Here is an 18,089-nt window from a genome sequence, read left to right as displayed (position 1 = left end):
CAATGGGCAGCCGAGGTGGGGGTCCTCGCTCACCCCGCTGGCCAATGGGGAAGGAGTGGCTTTGGCCGAGGTCCCCATCCAGTAGCCGCAGGCTCCGGGGTGGCCGCGGGTCCGAGACCCCGGTGCTAAAGGGGACTTGGGAGAGGAGTTCGCGCACCGTCCCTGTGCCACCCGCGGACCCTCTGAGCGCAGCCCGGTCCTCACCTGCTGGAAGCGCGGTTTGCCCAGCTGGAAAGGAGGTGCATCGGTCGAGGAGCCAGCGGCACTTGCCGCCGCCGCCGCCGATGCTGTGGTCGCAGTATCCGCCATGGCCACTGACGCCCGCAATCCCCGGCCCTTTTAAAATGTCCCTCCTCGGCCCCCGCCACAGCTACCTCTCCGGATTGGCCATGAGCAACCGCAGCGAGTCGGAGGCGCAGAGTGTTGTGGGGAGTGTAGTTTTTCTTGCCAAGACGCTGGACAGCCCTCGACTGCGGAGTTGCGCCCACGCAGACCGGGATTGGGTTCCCGCTGCCAGTTTGCAGACCCTGCGAGTGTGCGTGTCTCAGGTCCCCGCCAAGGGGAGCACGGAGCGACCCCTCCCGGTCCCCTGCCCCGGGAAGTTTGAGTTGCTGCGGGGGGCGTCACTCCCAGAGCGCACGGGACCCCGGACCTGATGGGCCAGGACTGGAGGCGGATTAGGGTTACTCTCCGAAGGATTTCTGCAGGAGTTGCACTGCGGAATACTCCTGCAGTCTGTCCCACCTGCCTCCTGCCTTGTGCTCTGTAGCCACCCTGATAGTCGGTTCCTGGGGCATGCTGTGTGCTCCCCGCCCACCCTGGAACATTCTGTACCTAGAAAACTATTAACTGTTTGTCTTCGCCTGAGGCTGGCCCTCTTTATGGACTCAATGCAAACATTGTGTTTCCCAATCCATGTCCCTACTTCTACAAAACCCACTATAACCCAACGCTTCTTTTGCAGCCCTTGCATTTATAATTGTTTTGAGTGTCTTGTCTTTCCTACTGTAAGGTCCACAGGGCCATTGTGACTTTTTGATTCACTGCCAAGTCCATGGTGCCAGACATGGGAGAGCTCACAGTAGGGACTCAAATACAGGGTGTCCCCCAAAATGTACACACTACTAAAAGCTGATAGCTCAGTTGATGTTTCTTTTCGATTTAACCCATTGGAATTAATATTCAAAGTGTGTATACATCTTGGGGGAACACCCTATAGTTGTTGGCTGAGTTAAATGCACAGGAGGTCTTAGGAGCCTTAGCAGCCTCCACTTCCTTTTGCCAAGGAAGATCCCTCCTGTGGCTAATTCCTAGGCAGGAGGAGAGCTGGGAGTGGCCAGTGGGGTTCAGGGGGGTTATGGAGCACTACAAGGACTTTAGGGAGGGGGGTAAAGCAAGGCACCAGCAGGGATAATGAACACAAGGGGGAGGGGGAGGGGAAGCTGCCTGTTTCACACAGAGTACAGTAGAAATATTTAGTCTGACCCTAGGGAACCCCACTTTGGATCTCCTTAGTCTTGTGGTGAGGTGCAGGGTTGGCTCATGCCTTCCCATGTGTTTCTTAACAATGTATGATCCATAGCTGTCAGTTTATCCTTCAATAGTTGAACCACAAGACACAGACGTTCCTGAAAGCTGGAAATTCCAGCTAGCCCTGAAGAACCATTTGTACCTTGGATTTGTAGCTTACCTTTCCCGACAAGGCTAAATGGTTTGAGAACAGGAATCAAGTCTTTTATCCTCTGTATCCCCCAAGTCTTCAATAACTGTATCCTGGGAGTGAGAAAGGACTGAGTCCGGGCCGCTGGGCAATGCTGTGCCGCTGCCTTGATGTTAGGGCAGTGACAGTGTTACCCAAGAAGGCCATCACCTGCCTTCCCCAGGAAGCCTGCTCCACATGCTCATCAAACCAGGAACACAACAGAGCCACTTGCAGTCTGTGAACTTTTTATTCTTCATAAAGTGCTCGAAACATGAAGAGCAAGGTCTTTATAAACAGGAGTTACAACTAGGAAGACAAACGGCAAAGCAGAACTGTGCCTGCTCCCTGCCCACCCCACCTGCAGCCCTCTTCCAACTCATGGCCAGGAGCAGAAACATCCAACAAGAACCTGGGCTTCAACTCCAAACTTCCAGAGACATCCCTGGCCTGGGCTTTCTGGAAGTTCACAAAGATGCGTGGAAGGTCAGCCTCAGGGCTGGGACTGACTAGAGCCCAGAGGAATACCTAGTGCAGGAGTGACCCTCTTCCCCCAGAAGAGATACCTTGGATATCCAACATCCAATGACCCCCCAAAAGCAGGACCAAAGTCCGAGGTACCTGTGGACACTTTCCTCCTCCTCAATGAGTGTCTTTAAGGTAGATAATGTTAAGGGGCTTTCCCCCATATGTGGGCTCCTCTGCTTTGTCCTGGCGGAAGACATCCCCCATAGAGCAAATCTCCTTCCGAGGCTTTCTGAGCGATCCCAGAGAGTGACCCCACAGGCCAGCTCAAGAAAAAGAGGGATCCCCGAGGAGCCCTTACCTCCTTATTGGGTCCAAACTTGCCTCCTTCAGCACCTCCTCACCCCACAACTTCGCTAAGGCAGGGTGCCCCAAGCCACCAAAGGTCCCCTGCAGATGCCATAGGGAAGCCTGCTGTTTTCTGCAAGCAAACCAGCGCTGGGCCAAAGGGCAGACACTTCGTTCAAAGTGCACTGCAGCCAAGCCAGTCAAGGCTACGGGGAAGGGACAGGCTGGGACAGCAGGTAGAGGACAGATGGGAAGGCTTTTTCCTAAGTATAGGCAGAGTGGACCTCCCACTTCCAGAATGTAGTTTGTTTGTTTTTCCCCCGGGACCCCTCTCTATTGGTGTTGAGGGAATAAGAGAAGACAGCAGGTAGGTAAAGGGGGTAGCAGCAGGTTGGCCGGACCCTTCACTGAAATTAACTCTAGGGGAAGGCAGAGCAGCAACAGGGCTGACCCCCATCCATTTCCGTTCCTAGCATCCTACCAGATCCAGCCCCTTGTGCTCAACAGGGAGGGAGAGGGGCGCCAAACAGAGGGCGGGGTCTACATCCAGAAGCCCCTGACCCCACCACAAAAGGCACGTTTTAATCAGTTTCCAAAAGTTCATATCCTGTAGCAGCACAGAGTTTTGGCATCTGGACAGGCAACGAGAATAGGGATGGAGGCTTGATCCCCAAACAAACAGCCCAAAGCCCCAAGGCCTGGAGGGGCCCACACCTTGGAGGTGGTCTCTCCATACCTGCCTGGGCTCTCCACACCTTCACACATGACACTCATGGACAGGTGAAGAGGAGGGCAGGGAGTGGCCTGAAGAATGCACATTATCTCCTTCTATCCACACCACGTCCGCTTCTCAAACAGCTGGACACACACAGACTCAGGACATGGCAGACAGGACATCAGACCAGCGGTGGCCAACAGGTGGTCCGCGGGCCCCTGGTGGTCCGTGAGGTCCAAAAGGTTGGCGACCACTGCACTAGACCATACAGGCTCCTTGTTCTCAGAGAACGACTTGAGGCTGAAGAGCAGGTGCCTGGTTGCCCATAACTCACAGACAAATCGGCAGCTTGGTCCCTGCCACAGCCCTAGGAATACCAGGAGCCCTCCAGGGGCTGGAGGAAGATGAAGAGGGAAAGCGTTTAGCTGTGGGAAAAATGGCTGACCATCCCTGTGGGGTAATAAAGTATGTCCCAGATACCACATCAAATTGCAGCTCACCCCTGCTGTCTTGAGGGTTAAATTCTTTGTTCTAATTTCTGGAACCCCCAAAGCTAAGGGGTAGGAAAATAGGCAGGTGGGTGAGACCCACCTCTAATTGGAGTCCAAAGGCCCTCCTTCCAGCAGCCCCAGTTGAGGCAGGAGGGAGGGGGAGCCAGGGGTGACAACCGAGGACAGACTGCGCCTGCCCAGGGAGTGAGTTCAGCAGGTGGAGGGAGGATGTGAGCCCTGCTTGGGCAATGGGTCCACACCCACCCTCCTGGGGGGTGGGGGTGAGAGGGCTACTTTGGGGGGTCAGGGGGGATCTGCAGCAGGGTGGGCGAGGTCTCCATGATCCGCACCAGCAGCCGGTCAATGTAGCTCTCCAGCTCCTGCACATGCTCGTCCCGCTGGCTCAGCTCCCGCTCGCGCTGCAGGAGCAGGCCGATGAGTTCGTCGTGGGTCAGGTGGTAGTACTTGGCGGACTGGTCTAGCACACCAGAATCCTGAGGGCAGATGGAATGAGAGTGAGCAGGGCACCCTCAGGCCTAACTGCCTGCCTGGCCACCGACACCCCAGTTACACCACCACAGGCCCCGGAGCTGCCTCTGTCGCCAACGCCAGAAATGGCCTAACTGGCTTCAGGGCTCTGGCACGGGAGGCCAGGCCTGCTCCTTGCCGCACCCTGCCCAGCACCCTGTTTCTGAATTCCTCTCTCCCCAGCACCTCACGTCTGATTGACCCCCATGGCATCCTGCCAGGCCTCACCTTCAGCCTTTTGGTGTCCACAGTCTGGCCAGCCTGGGAGGCCGGCGCCACAGGCTGCACGCTGCCGGACGTGACTGTCTTGAGCTTCTCCAGCCCACTGCTCAGGGCGGTGCTCAGGCTGGAGCGGGGCTGCTTCCTGTCGGGGCTGCCCTCCACGGGGGCAGCACTGAGCGGCTTCACGGGGTGGGGACTGCGGAGACAGACAGGAGATGCGTTATGGGGAGGGACGGGCAGCACAAGGAGAAGGTAGGGCCACAGTTCTGCTGGACAGAGACCCACCACTGCTTCCTGTGGTGGCTGCCCCTACAAAGCAAGGCCTCAGGGCAGCTGTGCCCAACATTCCTCAGCACCCTGCCACCTGCCCCTCCCCATTTACTCCCTCAGATGGCCCTTCCCCTTCACCGGGACAGCAGAGGCCTCTCTCAGACTTCTCTGTGCCTGTACCGTCTTCGCCAGGGCTGCCCCCTCCTCCCATCTTCCCTCCATCCTCTTCTGTATTGTAACTTTTCTCTGGTTGGGGGAGAGGAGTGGGACCAACCCTCCCAGTTTCCCAATTTTCTCAGGACTGGGGATTCCCAGGAGGTGGGACTTGCCGTGCCAACCAGGAAAGAGCTGGGCAAACTGGGACACTAGGCTGCCCATGTCTCTTCCTTGGTTGCTTCCCCTCAGCATTTACACGGGTTTGTGTTTGCCTGGCTACCACCCTCAGTCACCCACCTCTTCCTCCTCACCCAGCCTCTCCAGAGCGTGTAGACCACATTCCGTCTAAGTTCCTACCTTCACTGACTCCTCAACCCAGAGAACAGGATGTGGGCCCCACCAGCCCATCACAAACGTTCCTGCTGAGACCCGGGTCTCTCTTTCCTGACCGCTCTGTGGCGTAGACTCTGGGACCACTCCTTCCTTTGGGCTGCTCTCCTCCCTCGTCCCCCCGCCCCCCATGCTCTTCTCTGCTTTTCCAACTTCTCAGTCTTAAATGTGAGTCTGCCGGGGGTTCTCTCCCCTCCACCTCCTCACAGCGGTCTCCAGCCTAGACCTCGGCCCCGAGTTCTAGACCCACGCAGACAGTTTCAGGCTGGCTTATCCACGTGGGGTCCACCCCAGGCATGTCACCCTCCCCTCCACGCCTGCCCTTTCCTGGGCTCCCCAGTGCTGAATGGCACCATCCGCCGCCCATGGCTCTAGTCAGAAACCTGGGACCTCCTCCGAATCCCCCGCTTTGGCTTTAGCCTTAACAAACATTAAGCCCTGCTACCTTCTCTCAAACCACCCCTCCTCGCCAGGCCAGGGCTCCCTAAACCTTCCTCCTCTGGCCACAGCTGCTAAGTCAGCCACCCCCTTCGCCCCCGACTCCCCTGCCAGAGTCCTGCCCACCTCTAACCACTCCACTGTGCTGTGGGCTCATGATTTCAGCCTCCCTCCCAGGGTCAGAAAACAGTCTCTAACCCAACGGGCCCCTGGCCTTCCCTCCCGGCCCTCCATGCACTCCAGCCAGGACACAGGCTCTCCCTCTGTCTGGAACGCTGCCCCTTGGCCTGTGGGCCTGCTAACTCCTACTCAGGTTTCAAAGTTGAGCAAGGCCACTTCCTCCAGGAAACCTTCCTGCTTCCCCCAGGCTAAGCTGTCCCTCCTCTGGGCCCCCAGCACCCATACCTGTGACAGTTACCCAAACTGCAAGCACCGGGCCCCTAATTCAATTAACCTACTCCTAGAGGACCTCTTTACATCTACTTCACGGAGGATTCCAACCATTAGAGAGTAGGAAGCAAAAGGCTTAGGCCAAGGCCTGACATCCCCTGCAGAAGGGTTCACCCACATGCAGGGAGGCCCACAACCTGGGAAGAGGGCAGAGAGCCCAGGCAGGGGCAGACAGCAGGGAAAAGAACATCTGTCTGTCCTTCCCACCCAGGCGTTTGCATTAGGGAAGGGGGGCGTAAAGGCAGCTCTACTGCCACCTATGGGCTGTGCTAGGGGCAGGGAGGGATACCAGTGAGGCATGCAAACACCCTGAATGTGGGGCCAGGAGTCCTGGGCTCCGGGTCTGATTGCCCCTCTGCACCTGAGGGACCCTGGACCCTGAAGCTCTTATGGACTCTATGTCCCCATCTGAGAAATGGGGACAGTTCTATTTGGCCCATGATGTAAGGAACATGCGAAGTACAGACAGGAAGCCAATAAGACGGGTGAAAAGAATAAGACGGGTGAAAAGTGGCGAGTGCACTTGGAAGTGCTGCTGGGATACAGCAGGGCCAGCGGAGGGCACTGGGAAGCTCTGGGAATGGCCACACCACCTAGCACTGCAGCCGCAGGCAGGCAGCCCGGTCTGCTTCCCCCCCTTCTCAGAGATCAGCAAGGCCCCTGGGCCTTCCCTTCATGCTTCACCTCCATCCTCCCTACTGGGCTGGGACTCTTGGCAACACAGCGGGGACAGCATCTTTCATCCCTGACACACTGGATGCTCAGTGAACTGGGAGGACTGGATGCAGGAGCCGAGGGCTGGGCCTCCCAGAGGCCGCTGCTGGAGCCTGCCCTGCTCCCCAAACCCTTCCCTTCCCTGCTCATCAGAGCAGCAGCATCTCTGCTCCCCTCGCTGCTCCCCTCAGGCCTCCTGGGGCGCTGGCACGCCTCTAGACTTTGCTGCCCCTGCTAAGTCACACCCTGTCACCCCCAGTGACCTGGGCACTCCTCGTTAGCCACCCGGTGAGGACACAGCCTCATTCCTCCAAAGCAGACCAATGCCACAGTGACCAGTCCCACGGGCAACCACTTAACTCAGCACAGTCCTAAGCGCCTGGGGCCACCCTGAAGGCACCACCACAAACCAGTGAAGCACCTGATGAGGTTAGAGACCCTTTCTTCTGAGGGTCACAGATGTGGGACGCATTCCTTTTTTCTTTTCCTCCTCAGTGGTATCTCCGCTTTCCTCTCTGACCTCAGTACCAGCCCCTCCTCTGTCCTCTGGCTCTCTGCCTTCCACAGCCTCTCACCCTGGGGCCTGGGGCAGAAGACGGGAGGGACGAGGGCATCTGACAAGCTACACTCCCCCCACCAGCCCCTAGTTGCTGAGGGCCCTAGCTCTCACCTCCCTTTCCCTGCCCACCTGCAACACCTCCCCACCCACTCCTCACCCCCTGCATTTCATCAGCGTTGTCATCCCCCAGAGTCCTGGCTTGTGGGGGCACCTGCTGGTCCAAGGTCCCAAAATGGAGGCAGTTTCAGAGCCGGCACCACAGGAGACCCATGTCTTCAAAGCCCCCCTTGTCCTGCCTGGGTGAGCAAGCCTTCGCCCAGGAGGGACAGCCCCTGGAGGGGCTGAGGCCCTTGCAGGCTGAGTTGCCCCCTTCACCCCCTTCCTCCTGGAGACTGCTGTCGGGTGGCCGCTCACCTGTCACTGGGCTGTGGTTCCTCAGCTGGTCGTGTCTCCAAGGGCAGAAGCGCAAGCGGGGAGGCTGGGGTGACTGCAGCGTGGTCCTCCCCAAGTGGGGCAGGGGAGCCCCCAGGGGGGGAGGCTGGCTCCCCGGGGGACAGGGAGGAAGAGGTCAGGGGCCAGGCTCCAGGCAAAGGAGAGCACGGAGAACTGGGCCCTCCGTGGCAGTGGCTGGCCCAGGGCGGGAGAGGGGGCGGTGGGAAGGTGGGCTCCGGGGGTGTGGGCAGCTCTTCTGGTCCAGAGTGGATGGATGAGTCCCTGGACTCTGGAGGGGATGTGGAGGGGAGGCTGGGGGGATCTCGGCTCTCTTGAGACAAGAAGGGGTTCAAGGCATCCTCCTCCAAAGCCCACAAGTCAGGCTGGGGGGAGCTGCCCGGCAGGGGTCCAAGCCCCTCTCCTGCTGGTTCCTGGCTCTGGGCCTCAGGAGCCTCAGGGCCTTGTCCTCTCTCCAGAGCCCCGCAGATCTGCTGGCTCTGAAGAGCCAGGCTCTTTGAGTGAGAGGGCATGGGGGCAGGACCCTCAGGGCAGCTGGTGGGCAGAGATAAAGTCGCAGGAGGGCTGGCGTCCTCCACTGGCTCCTCCAGGCTTGGCTCACCCAGCAGGGTTCCGGAAGAACAGCTGTCAGACTCGGACCCTGGCTTCTGGCCGTCCTCCTTGGCCTCCGGGGAACCAGCAGCCAGCGCACTTGGGAAGGCGTCGCCTTCTCCCGTCTCTGCCCCCCTGCCACTCAGCCCCCCTGCAGCCTCCTCCTCCTCCTGGAAATCTGAGGGTATGAAGAGGCGAGGCGGCTTGGGAGGCAGCGTGCTGGGCGGCAGCCCCTTGTCCAACATCCACTCGGGTTTGGGCTCTGGCTCCAGCTCCAGTTGGGGGAGCCCCTGGTTCCCCTTGGGGCTCACAGGCTCTGGTGACTCTGGCTTCACGGGGGGAGGAGGCAGTTCATCAGACTCTCCCCGTATGATTGGTGAGGACATCTCAGCCGCAGGAGAAAGGGTGACCACATCCCAAGGCCAGGAATCGTCCACCGTATTGAGCTCCTGCAAAAGCTGGCTTTTGTCTCTGGAGGCCTCCTCACGCTGGCCCTCAGGGGCGTTGTCCGGGCCTGGCAGCCTCTCCCACGCGCTGATCACTTCTGGGGAGCTAAACAGAGATGAACTGTCTGCTGGACTCTGCCCTGCTTCCCCTCCTGGGGCCGTCGGCTCCCTGTCTGCTTCTGAGTCTGAGGCTCGCGGGTGCAGCAAGGCTGACGTGGAGGGCAGGCCGGCCTCTACAGACCCCAGGGGCCCCGGGGCGGCAGCACTCAAACTCTGGTGGTCCAGTCCCAAGTCCAGAGGAGCCCTGGGCTCCAGCCCCTCGCTGCTCCCACCTCTTCCTCCTCCCCCTGGGCCCCCTGGGGGCTCAGCTGCCTTCACTGTCATGGCCCCAGGGCCTGGGTCTTGCAGCCCCACTCCTGCAAGGGCCAGGATCTCACTCCTGGCCTCTGGACACAGCCTGCTGGCAGCAAAGACGTTGAAGGTGTCTTCCCACTCAGGCAGGGCTTTCCCAGGGGAGGCCAGGGGGGTGGGACCGGCCCTCGAGGCCCTGGGGAGAGAGGGAGCAGGTGAAGGAAAGTTTAGTGCTTTGTCGGCTAGGAGTTCCTCGAAGAAAGGGTTGCTCTGCAAGGAGGTGAGGAACGGGTTGGTGAGACCCAAGAATCCAGGTGGGGTAGCTTCAGGGGCAGCGGTGGCGGTGGCGGCAGCTGCAGCGGGGGAGGCGGCTGCAAAAAGGTTAGTGCTTAGCATGGGAGCAGCGGTGGGAGCAGGAGTGGGGGGGGCCGGAGCACAGGGGGAGCAGGGGAGGTGGTGAGGAAGAGCAGCTGGGTCAGGTTCTACCTGAGGAGACACGTCCAGGCTGTGGAGGGAGACAAAACCGTGAGCCTCCTGGTTAATGCCAAGACTGGGAACGCCCCTGCTGAATACCATGCCCCCTGCCCCCCACCTGCCTCTGGACGAGGTGCCACATGCCACCCAGGCTGGGTTCAGGCACGTGTGTAGGCCAGCGGACAGAGGGAAAACCCAACATGTAACCTACATTAGGCACCACCCAAGGAGGAAGATGCTGGGTGGAGTTCATTGAAGCCTCACACCAACCCTGGGAAGCAATAATCCCATTTTACAGGCAGGGCCCCAACCTAAACCAAGTGTTCTTTCCACTACCCCATGCTGAAGATTCCACTCAACACGAGAATTATGCCTGGGAGGCAATCAGAACGTACCTCACATCCCTTCAGGACTGGCTTGGAGTGGGAGAGGCCAGAGAAAGGCCAGCCTGGTTATCTGGTTGGACAAAGCCCTCACTATCAGAGACATGACTGACTTTGCCAACCCCTCACAGAAGCAGGAGGTGATGCTGGGCTGCTGTCAGGCATGACAAGGTATCAGCACATAACTGTCCAAGGAGGACAACAAGGCACTGCTGAGGACATCTGTCAGGCGTCCACAGGGACCAGCATCGGGCAGACGGTGCTCTGTACCCCAGCACCCACAGGCCAGCCTGGGAAGCAGCTGGCTGGGAGTCGCCAGGGGCCTCCTGGGTTCCCCCCCCCTCCCCCGCACAGATCTCTGGCTCCCCTGGAAAATCCATCCCATGGAAATGAGCCTACATGCCCCCAAATCCTGGAGAGCATTGGCTGGCCTGCACATGTCCCCTCCTCTCTGGGAGGGGGCATCCTCTGTACGTGCATCTTGTCTACAGTGTGCAGTGGGCTTTAGGGGTGTGGGCAGGGGCAGACTCTGAAACTAGAGCTCTCGGTTTCCCCAGGACACAGACAGAGCCAGAAAGGACAGTCAGGACCCAGCACCCCAAACCCAGTCTGACTGCGGTTTGCAGCTGCCTTGAAGCTGACCCCAAGTCAGATCCAGACTCCTGTGGCCTCACCTACTGAGCCTCATCTCCCAGGCCCGACTCTAAGCCCCAAGATCCCAATTCTTAATCCCTGCCCAAGTGGATACATCATGGGAACTTCTCCACATCCATCTTCTCCTCAAGCTGCTGCCTTCCACGGGGAAGTCCTGAGGACGGGCCATGAGCTGGCAGAAGTCCTAAGGGCTACCGGTTAGACTAGAGGGGCATTAGGGAAAGAGGCCAAGAAGTCTGGAGCTTACCAGGATTCTTCCAAGAACCAGGGCCCCGGACAGAGCAGGCCCCACACAGAGCTGGGCAGAGGTAGAGTCGGCCTGTCCACAAACACCGTGGGCAGGGGGCGGGAAGGAGTTGGCTCAACCAGGGCAAAGGTGGGCTTCCCAACAGTCTGTAAGTCTGGGAGCCCAGGTCCCCATCCTGGGTTTGTATTAAGAATCCAGCTTCCAGAGACTCTGCTGCCCCTACTTTTGCGTTACAATAAGTCCCCATCCGGGGCGGTTCTCAGTCTCATGCTACCACCTAGAGATCAAGGGGGAGGCTGCCCTGTACCACTCTGCCTCTGGTTACAACACGGGAGGATCCTCGGCCTGGAGCCCCAGCCTCTACAAACATCCCTTCCCCCCTCACTGCAGGCAGGCCCCCGGGCCAAGGCACACGCCTACCTTGGGGATTAAGGAAAGTGATGCACCACCACTACGTGGATCAAGACACCCCCTCCACTGAAGCACCCATACCAGACACAGCCACCCCTGTGGGCAGGTCTCAGCCCCAAGGAGCAGGGCGGGGTCCTCTGAGCCACCGCTTTCCCCAGTCTCCTTTATGACAAGTGGCCACAGGGCCTGAAGGAAGAGGGCTCCATCAACATTAAACAGCACCAAGCGCAGCCCCGGCTGGCCCTACTCACCCTTGCAGTTTGGGTCGGCAGTCGGAACTACAGGGCAGCAGAGCAGGAGGGAAGGAGGCTGGAGCCCCAGCCTAGGCTGGCAACCCCACTGGCTCCCCAGAGATGCACACAAACCCGTTGGTATGGAACCAGCAAGCAGGTCTCCCTGGAGTAAGGGACTCCAGGTGCCTGGCCCGGCAGGCTCCCCAGCACTGGACAGGCTCCCTCTAAGAACATCCATCCATCCCTCCTACCTAGCAACACACCCCTCCCCCAGCCTCCCTCACCCTTGATCCATGAGATGCCCATTCTGAAGGTTCTCACCTTAGAACATCCCCTCCCTACCATTCCACCTGGCAGATAGAGACACGTGCCCATGTGTGCTTGGCTTTGCAGGTTATGCTCTGAAGACAGACATAAACACCTGCATCCCAGAACCCACCGTGCCAGCCTAGCACAGTGCCGTGCTCCCATCAAGCAGTGGGGGCGTCAACTTATGCTGATTCATCTTCTAAGATCAAGAATTAGGGAAAGAAATCAGAAATCCAATGGCTCTGCCCTCTCAAGCTATGGAAATAAAACTTTAGGGCCTGCAGGAACTTTCGAACAACTCGTTAAACCTGCCATTTAACGGAGGAATCACCTGTTCTCTCCAACAATCACCTCTTCTTAAGCCCTGGAAGTGGCAACTCACTCTACCACGGGCCACCTCTGTGGCTGGTGGACGGCTCTTCCTTAGGCTGAGATGAGCTCTGTGTCTTTTTATTTCCACACCTTGACCCCAGAGATGACCTGTGGATCTGCAAAGGCTCGCCTCCGGGCAGCTTCCCAAAAGGCTGAAGCCAGCCTTTGAGGTGTAACCACCCCCAGCCAACGTGCCCTTCAGCCACCTCTCCTGAGGCATGAGCTCCTGTCCTCTGCCTGAGATGTGCCCAATGGCCAGGAGACGTGTCTGGGAGCCTGGACATATTCTCTCCCATCATCTGGGCACAATGAGGTGACACAGTGGGGCCTGTGAGCTGTAAGTAGGGAACCACATAATTTATCTTCCAAACTGGAACATTTTAACTATGGTAAAGAGACACTATTAACTATGCCAGGAAAACAGGCACAAACAGGACGGATGGCCACACTAACTCTAAGTCACTGGGCACACAGCATAGTCACTCATTTACTCCGCTGAGAATGCGAGCTCTCCCGGTGGCCACTGCACACTCCAGGCTCCTGGGGACTTTGTCCACCACCCCCGCTGAGGGGCTGGGGCGGAGGCAGAGATGGAGAAAGGCCACAGTACACTTGCGTCTGTGTAGTTTCACTGTCCCCAGATTAAAACAATGTTTGTAGCTACCACTTGTGGTGGAGGAGGGCAGGGGATAGAGTGGTCTGCCCTTGGGAAGCTGACGCTCTAAAAGGATCAGAAAGGGAGGAACAGACACAAAAACAAACCGCTCTGGACCTGGCAGGATAGCGCCCATGGTCGTGGTGGCCCTAAACACACACCAAGTAGTCTTCACTGCAGCTCAAAATGAACGGCTCACTGCAGGGCTGGGGAGTGGGGACGTGTCCAGTGGCCCGATGGGGCTTGGTGTCCGTTACCAATTCTCCCCTCCCCCGGACACACACACACTGGTAGGGGCCTAGTGTAACAGCCACAGAACCGGGCAAAAGAGGGGCCAGGTCAGAAAGAACAGGAGGACTCTCTTCTCAGCCCTCATGCCATTATTCCCCCTCCTCCAGCCACTGCCTTCTCCAACGGCAGCAGCTTTTTTCTGGATACTGTGTGTCAGGGGTGGGCAAACTTTTTGACTCGAGGGCCACAATGGGTTCTTAAACTGGACCGGAGGGCCGGAACAAAAGCATGGATGGAGTGTTTGTGTGAACTAATATAAATTCAAAGTAAACATCATTACATAAAAGGGTACGGTCTTTTTTTTTTTTTTTAGTTTTTTTCATTTCAAAGGCCCGCGGGCCATAGTTTGCCCACAGCTCTAACACATACTACTTCGGGTCTCTCCACGGGGCATCAGTGCCACCTGAGATCACTAGAGGGCGCTGCTGCCCTTCCTCGTGAGGAACACCCAACAGAGCACAAGTGCAGCCCCAGGGCAGAGGCCCCCCAAACCTCTGAGCCTGTGAATCTGGGGATCCTGCAGCTATATTCAGGCAGGCAGTCCAGTTCTGGTGTCTAACCTATGGCTTCCTGCAGTGAGTCAGCTCATCCTCCTATTCTCCTCAAAAGCCCCAGGCAAGCCTTCCGGGTAAGCACGGACAGTTATTTTTTCCAGGCCAGCCTCCCCATCCCCTCAAGGCACAGGGCCCAGGGTGACACTGATGGAGCTCAATGGCCAGGTTTCCTGCCTCTCCTGGCCAAGCCCCTTTACCCAAAGAAATGCCCCTCCCGCCCTGCCTGGATGCAAGGCCACAGAGCCTGCCCTGCAAATGGGCCCGAGGGAGGGCAGGAGTGCCCCGGGTGCCTTCCAACCAGCTGTGGACAAGCTCAGAATTCAAATAGGAGAACAAACATCTCACAGCTTCCTATGTCCATCTGGCCTCTCAAAGGCCGTGAGGAGACATGGAGAAACAGAAGGAAAACGGAGGCTGTAAGCAGGAGCAGTGACAACCCCAACATCACTCAGAGACATGGCCTGCAGGGGTCTACGCCCCAAACCTGGGCAAGCACCTAGAAATGACCTCACAGAGAGGTGTCCCCCAGCATCTGTCCTGCCCAGAAAAGGCCTGGAGACACCCATAGATGACAGCACCAAGCCCATGGTCTGTGCCCCTTCTGACCCTGGCCCCCACCTGCTCCCAGCAAATGCCCCGTCTGGGTCTTCTACTGCCTCCCTCTCTTCCACCTCCTACAAAGATCTGAGTTGTCACAGGACCAAACCTTTCTTCCTACTCCTCCCCTAGGCTACCAGTGGCCAGCGGTTCCCCTGGACTCTGGTGGGTAGGGGCTGGGCAGAAGGGACTGAGGGTGATGTCCTAGGCAGGGGAAGCGAAGGGCAGCCTCACTCAGAGGCTGATCCACCCTCATTCCTGTCTGTGAGGCTACCAGCTGGCCAGGGCCCACACAGCAAAAGGCCCTGCATTCCATCCCCATTCCTCTCAGCAGAATTTCACAGGGAAAGGGAAGAACCAGGACTTCAGGAAGAGGTTTAGGGACCTTCCCTCTACCCTATCACTTGACCCTCCACCACTGTGCCCAGCCTTCCCACCCCACTTCCTGCCCCTATTTCCATAAAGGGGAGGAGCAGGCTTGCTGAGAGAGCAGGAACGGTTGCCTTTGCCACACTCATCAGGGTTGCCATGCATGCTCCTGTGTAGGACTGGCCTCAGGCCTTTGAGAATGGCGAATACATGGCCTATTGCCTAGGCCTAGAGCCTCACCCTGGGCCCTGTTAGACAAGTCAGCAGCTGTGGAAGGCTCGGAGTTGGAAAAAGGGAAAGGGGCCAGAGTGGTGGTCAGGGGCTGCGATATTGTGATTTACAAGAAATACATATTTCTCATATGTGCTCTGATGAAGTTCCTGGATCACAGTTTCCAAACCTCTTGAAATTTCCTGAGAGATGACAATGGAGAACCTTTTGTTATAATATTTGGTCTCTTGTTCTCAGTTCCTGAAAACACTTCGGAGCCATGAAGGTGAAGTGGGTGCTTGTTATTCCTAACAAACCCCTTTCACCACATCTGGGTTTATGTTAATGAGGTAACTTTTGGAAGCACCTAATGGGAGGGGCTGGTTGCCAAAGGAAACAACCATAAACAGGGTTGGAGCTTTCAGTCCCACCCCTTAATTTTGGGGGGAGGAGGTTGAGCCAATGGCCAAGGATGTCATCCCTCACACCCAAGGAATGAAGCCTCCACAAAACCCGCAAGGACTGGGAGAGCTTCCGGATGGTGAGCACTCGAAGTTCTGGGGAGAGTGGCTGTGCTCGGACAGGGCATGGAAGTGTGGTGCCCTTTCACCATACCACGCCCTATGCATCTCTTCCATCGGTTGTTGCTGAGTTATAGCCTTTTATAACCCGTGACCCAGTAAGTAAAATGTTTCTCTGAGTTCTGTGAGCTGCTCTAGCAAATTAACTGAACCCAAGGAGGGAGCTGTTGGAGCCTGCTAGCATAGCTGGCCAGTCTGAAGCACTGACTTGGGACTGGTGTCTGAAGTGGTGGGAGAGGGCGGGTGTCCTGTAGGACTGAGCCCTTTACCTGTGGGATCGGGTGCGACCTCTGAGTAAACAGTGTCAGAGTTGAGTTGAATTGTAGGACACCCAGCTGGTGTCAGAGAATCCCTTGGATGTGTGGGGAACCTACCCACCCCCACATTGGAACTGGATGCATTATCCTAATTGGTATCAGAACCCTCTTAGGAGCTCTGTCCAGGGCCTGAGCTAAAAGACTCCTGCATCCCTCTTTGGGTGGGACTCAGCACCTTCAAAACCAAGTGGCCATCCTCAGCACTTGCCATGCCTCAGGACCAAGAGACCCCCAGAGGGCCAGGGCCCAGGGTCTCCATGGACAGGGGGAGGTTCAGATTTCAGGGGAGCTGCCCACAGCCTCTTGCCAGGACAGGGGAGCAATTGGAGGTGGGTATATGGGGAGGGGGCATCAATTACTTGACTTCCCTCTTAGGGGGAAGAGATCAAGAACAGCTGGGGCAACTGCGGGAGGTCGGCTAGCTTCAGGGAGGTGGGGAAGCCTGAGGTGTAGCCCCAGTCCCCACCTCTCTACCTGCCAAGGCTTCCTTACCTGGAGGCCAAAGGGCAAGAGGTGGAGGTTAAGAAACAAAAATTCATACAAATGGCTTTGCTGTTTTTCTCCTGTTCCTCCCGATCCCTCGGTGGGTCTGCCATGAAGCGAGGCCACCACTGAAGAGTTCTCCTCGATCCACTGGGCCCTCACACGCACTGCCTCCAAGTGCAGGCAACGAGCCTTGGCTTAGGGAGAGCCCCACTCAACCATGCAAAGCAGCCCCAGCAGTCTGCCCCAGGGCCACCTGGGCAGCTCCATCCTCCCAGCCCAGTCCAGGCTGCTAACACTCCAGCATCCTCCCCAAGGGGCAAAGCTGGTTTTGCCAAGGACATACCTGGGTTTCTGAGTTGGTTCCTTGGCTTCCCTTAAGCCAAACCAGCTACTCTTGACCTTCTCCTCCCCGGTGGATGAATGATGGGGTGAGGCGCCGGGGGTGGGACCCCCTTTCTCCCCGAGAGAGCCACGGCGCCCCAACTCGCTCCGACTCAGCCCCTGATGGTGATGGTGGAAGAGGCCCATCCGGGGCTTCCGCTCCTCCTTCCGGGCTCCCTCCTTCTCCGCCACAGCCTCTGAGGAGGCCACCATGGGTGTGGCAACCTGCACTGGCTTCCCCTCTGAGAGCTGGGCCCCCTCCTCCTCTCCAGAGTGGCTGGCCTCAGGGGCCAGCGCTTTAGCCTGAGTGCTCAGCTCCTGTCCAGGCACTGCCTCTGAGCTGCTGGTGCGGCGGCTGCCTCTGCCCCAGGAGTCATCTGCAGCCCGGGATCCTTCCTCAGAGGGCCGAGAAGAACCGCTGTGTAGGGAGCTGAAGGGTGGAAATGGGCCCGAGATGGAGCTGCGGTGCCGCAAGAGGCCCTGGGGCTCTTCGTTGTAAATGTGGCTTCCATTGACACAGAGAGAGGAGCGGGTGGCGGGGTCCAGGTGGCCCTGAAGGTCGAGAAGGGCCCGGGGAGGAGCTGCTCGCATCTGGCTGGCCTCGTCGCTGTGGGTCCTTTTGTGGGTGAACAACTTGGGGGACTGTGCAGTGTCCCTGCCTGAAAAGGAAGCACACACAGGATTAGCACAGGGCAGAGAAGCCCCGTTTCCTGGCCAGAGGCCTCCCCTGCTCCCTGGATGGAGACTCGAGCGCCACGACCCACCACAGCAGGGGCGGCCCCCCTCGCTCACCCCCGTCAGTGGACAGCCAGCTGCTGCGGCTCGGGGACCGGGTGAGGAGCTCGGCCCCGGGGCCCTGGAAGACCAGGCTCCCGCTGGCTGAGGACAGGGTGCTGTCCGAGCCCAGCGAGGTGTTGGACTGGGTCAGGGACGACTTGCGCAGCTTGTTGCGGAGGAAGAAGCCCTTGGCCTTGCCCATCCTGCTCAGGCTGCCCAGCTCGGGGTCCTCCAGGGCACTGCTGGGGAGGATGGCAGACGCGGACTCCAGGTCATACTTCTTCTTGCCCTTCATCTTGTCCTTGAGCTTGCTAAAGGGGGACCGTGGCTTGTCCTTCATGGACAGGTCAAACATGCTGGCGCTCAAGTTGTTACGCGTGAACTGGATGGTGACTTGGATCTCCCCACGTTCCTTCTCCTTCTTGCCTGGCTTGGAGTGCAGCTTGTACCACCTGTGAGAAGGGTAGGGGAAGTCAGGTAGAGCTCTGGTCGCAGACACAGGGAG

At 58.2% G+C, this 18,089-nt stretch overlaps 2 protein-coding genes across 3 annotated transcripts in view; both read right to left on the bottom strand.

Moving 5' to 3' along the window:
- The window catches only part of SFXN5 (sideroflexin 5), a 109,907-nt gene extending 109,143 nt beyond the window's left edge, over positions 1-764 (bottom strand). Inside the window, exon 1 of the mRNA XM_014540919.1 lies at positions 205-764. Coding sequence (XP_014396405.1) covers positions 205-309 — 105 coding nt within the window. The 5' untranslated portion in view covers positions 310-764. The remainder of the gene's footprint in view (positions 1-204) is intronic.
- A 1,166-nt stretch (positions 765-1,930) lies between these two features.
- Positions 1,931-18,089, bottom strand: part of RAB11FIP5 (RAB11 family interacting protein 5 (class I)) — a 20,884-nt gene continuing 4,725 nt past the window's right edge. For both annotated transcript variants that reach the window (XM_005867750.2, XM_005867749.2), the window contains exons 2-6: positions 17,600-18,036; positions 16,770-17,466; positions 7,860-9,788; positions 4,475-4,664; positions 1,931-4,212 (exon numbers count right to left, since the gene is read on the bottom strand). In XM_005867750.2, coding sequence (XP_005867812.1) covers positions 4,009-4,212; positions 4,475-4,664; positions 7,860-9,788; positions 16,770-17,466; positions 17,600-18,036 — 3,457 coding nt within the window. In that variant the 3' untranslated portion in view covers positions 1,931-4,008. The remainder of the gene's footprint in view (positions 4,213-4,474; positions 4,665-7,859; positions 9,789-16,769; positions 17,467-17,599; positions 18,037-18,089) is intronic.

Source organism: Myotis brandtii, unplaced genomic scaffold (assembly GCF_000412655.1).
Source record: "Myotis brandtii unplaced genomic scaffold, ASM41265v1 scaffold251, whole genome shotgun sequence".
Lineage (NCBI taxonomy): Eukaryota > Metazoa > Chordata > Mammalia > Chiroptera > Vespertilionidae > Myotis > Myotis brandtii.
Note: the sequence above shows the minus strand (reverse complement) of the source record. Positions and strands in the feature narration are given on the sequence as shown.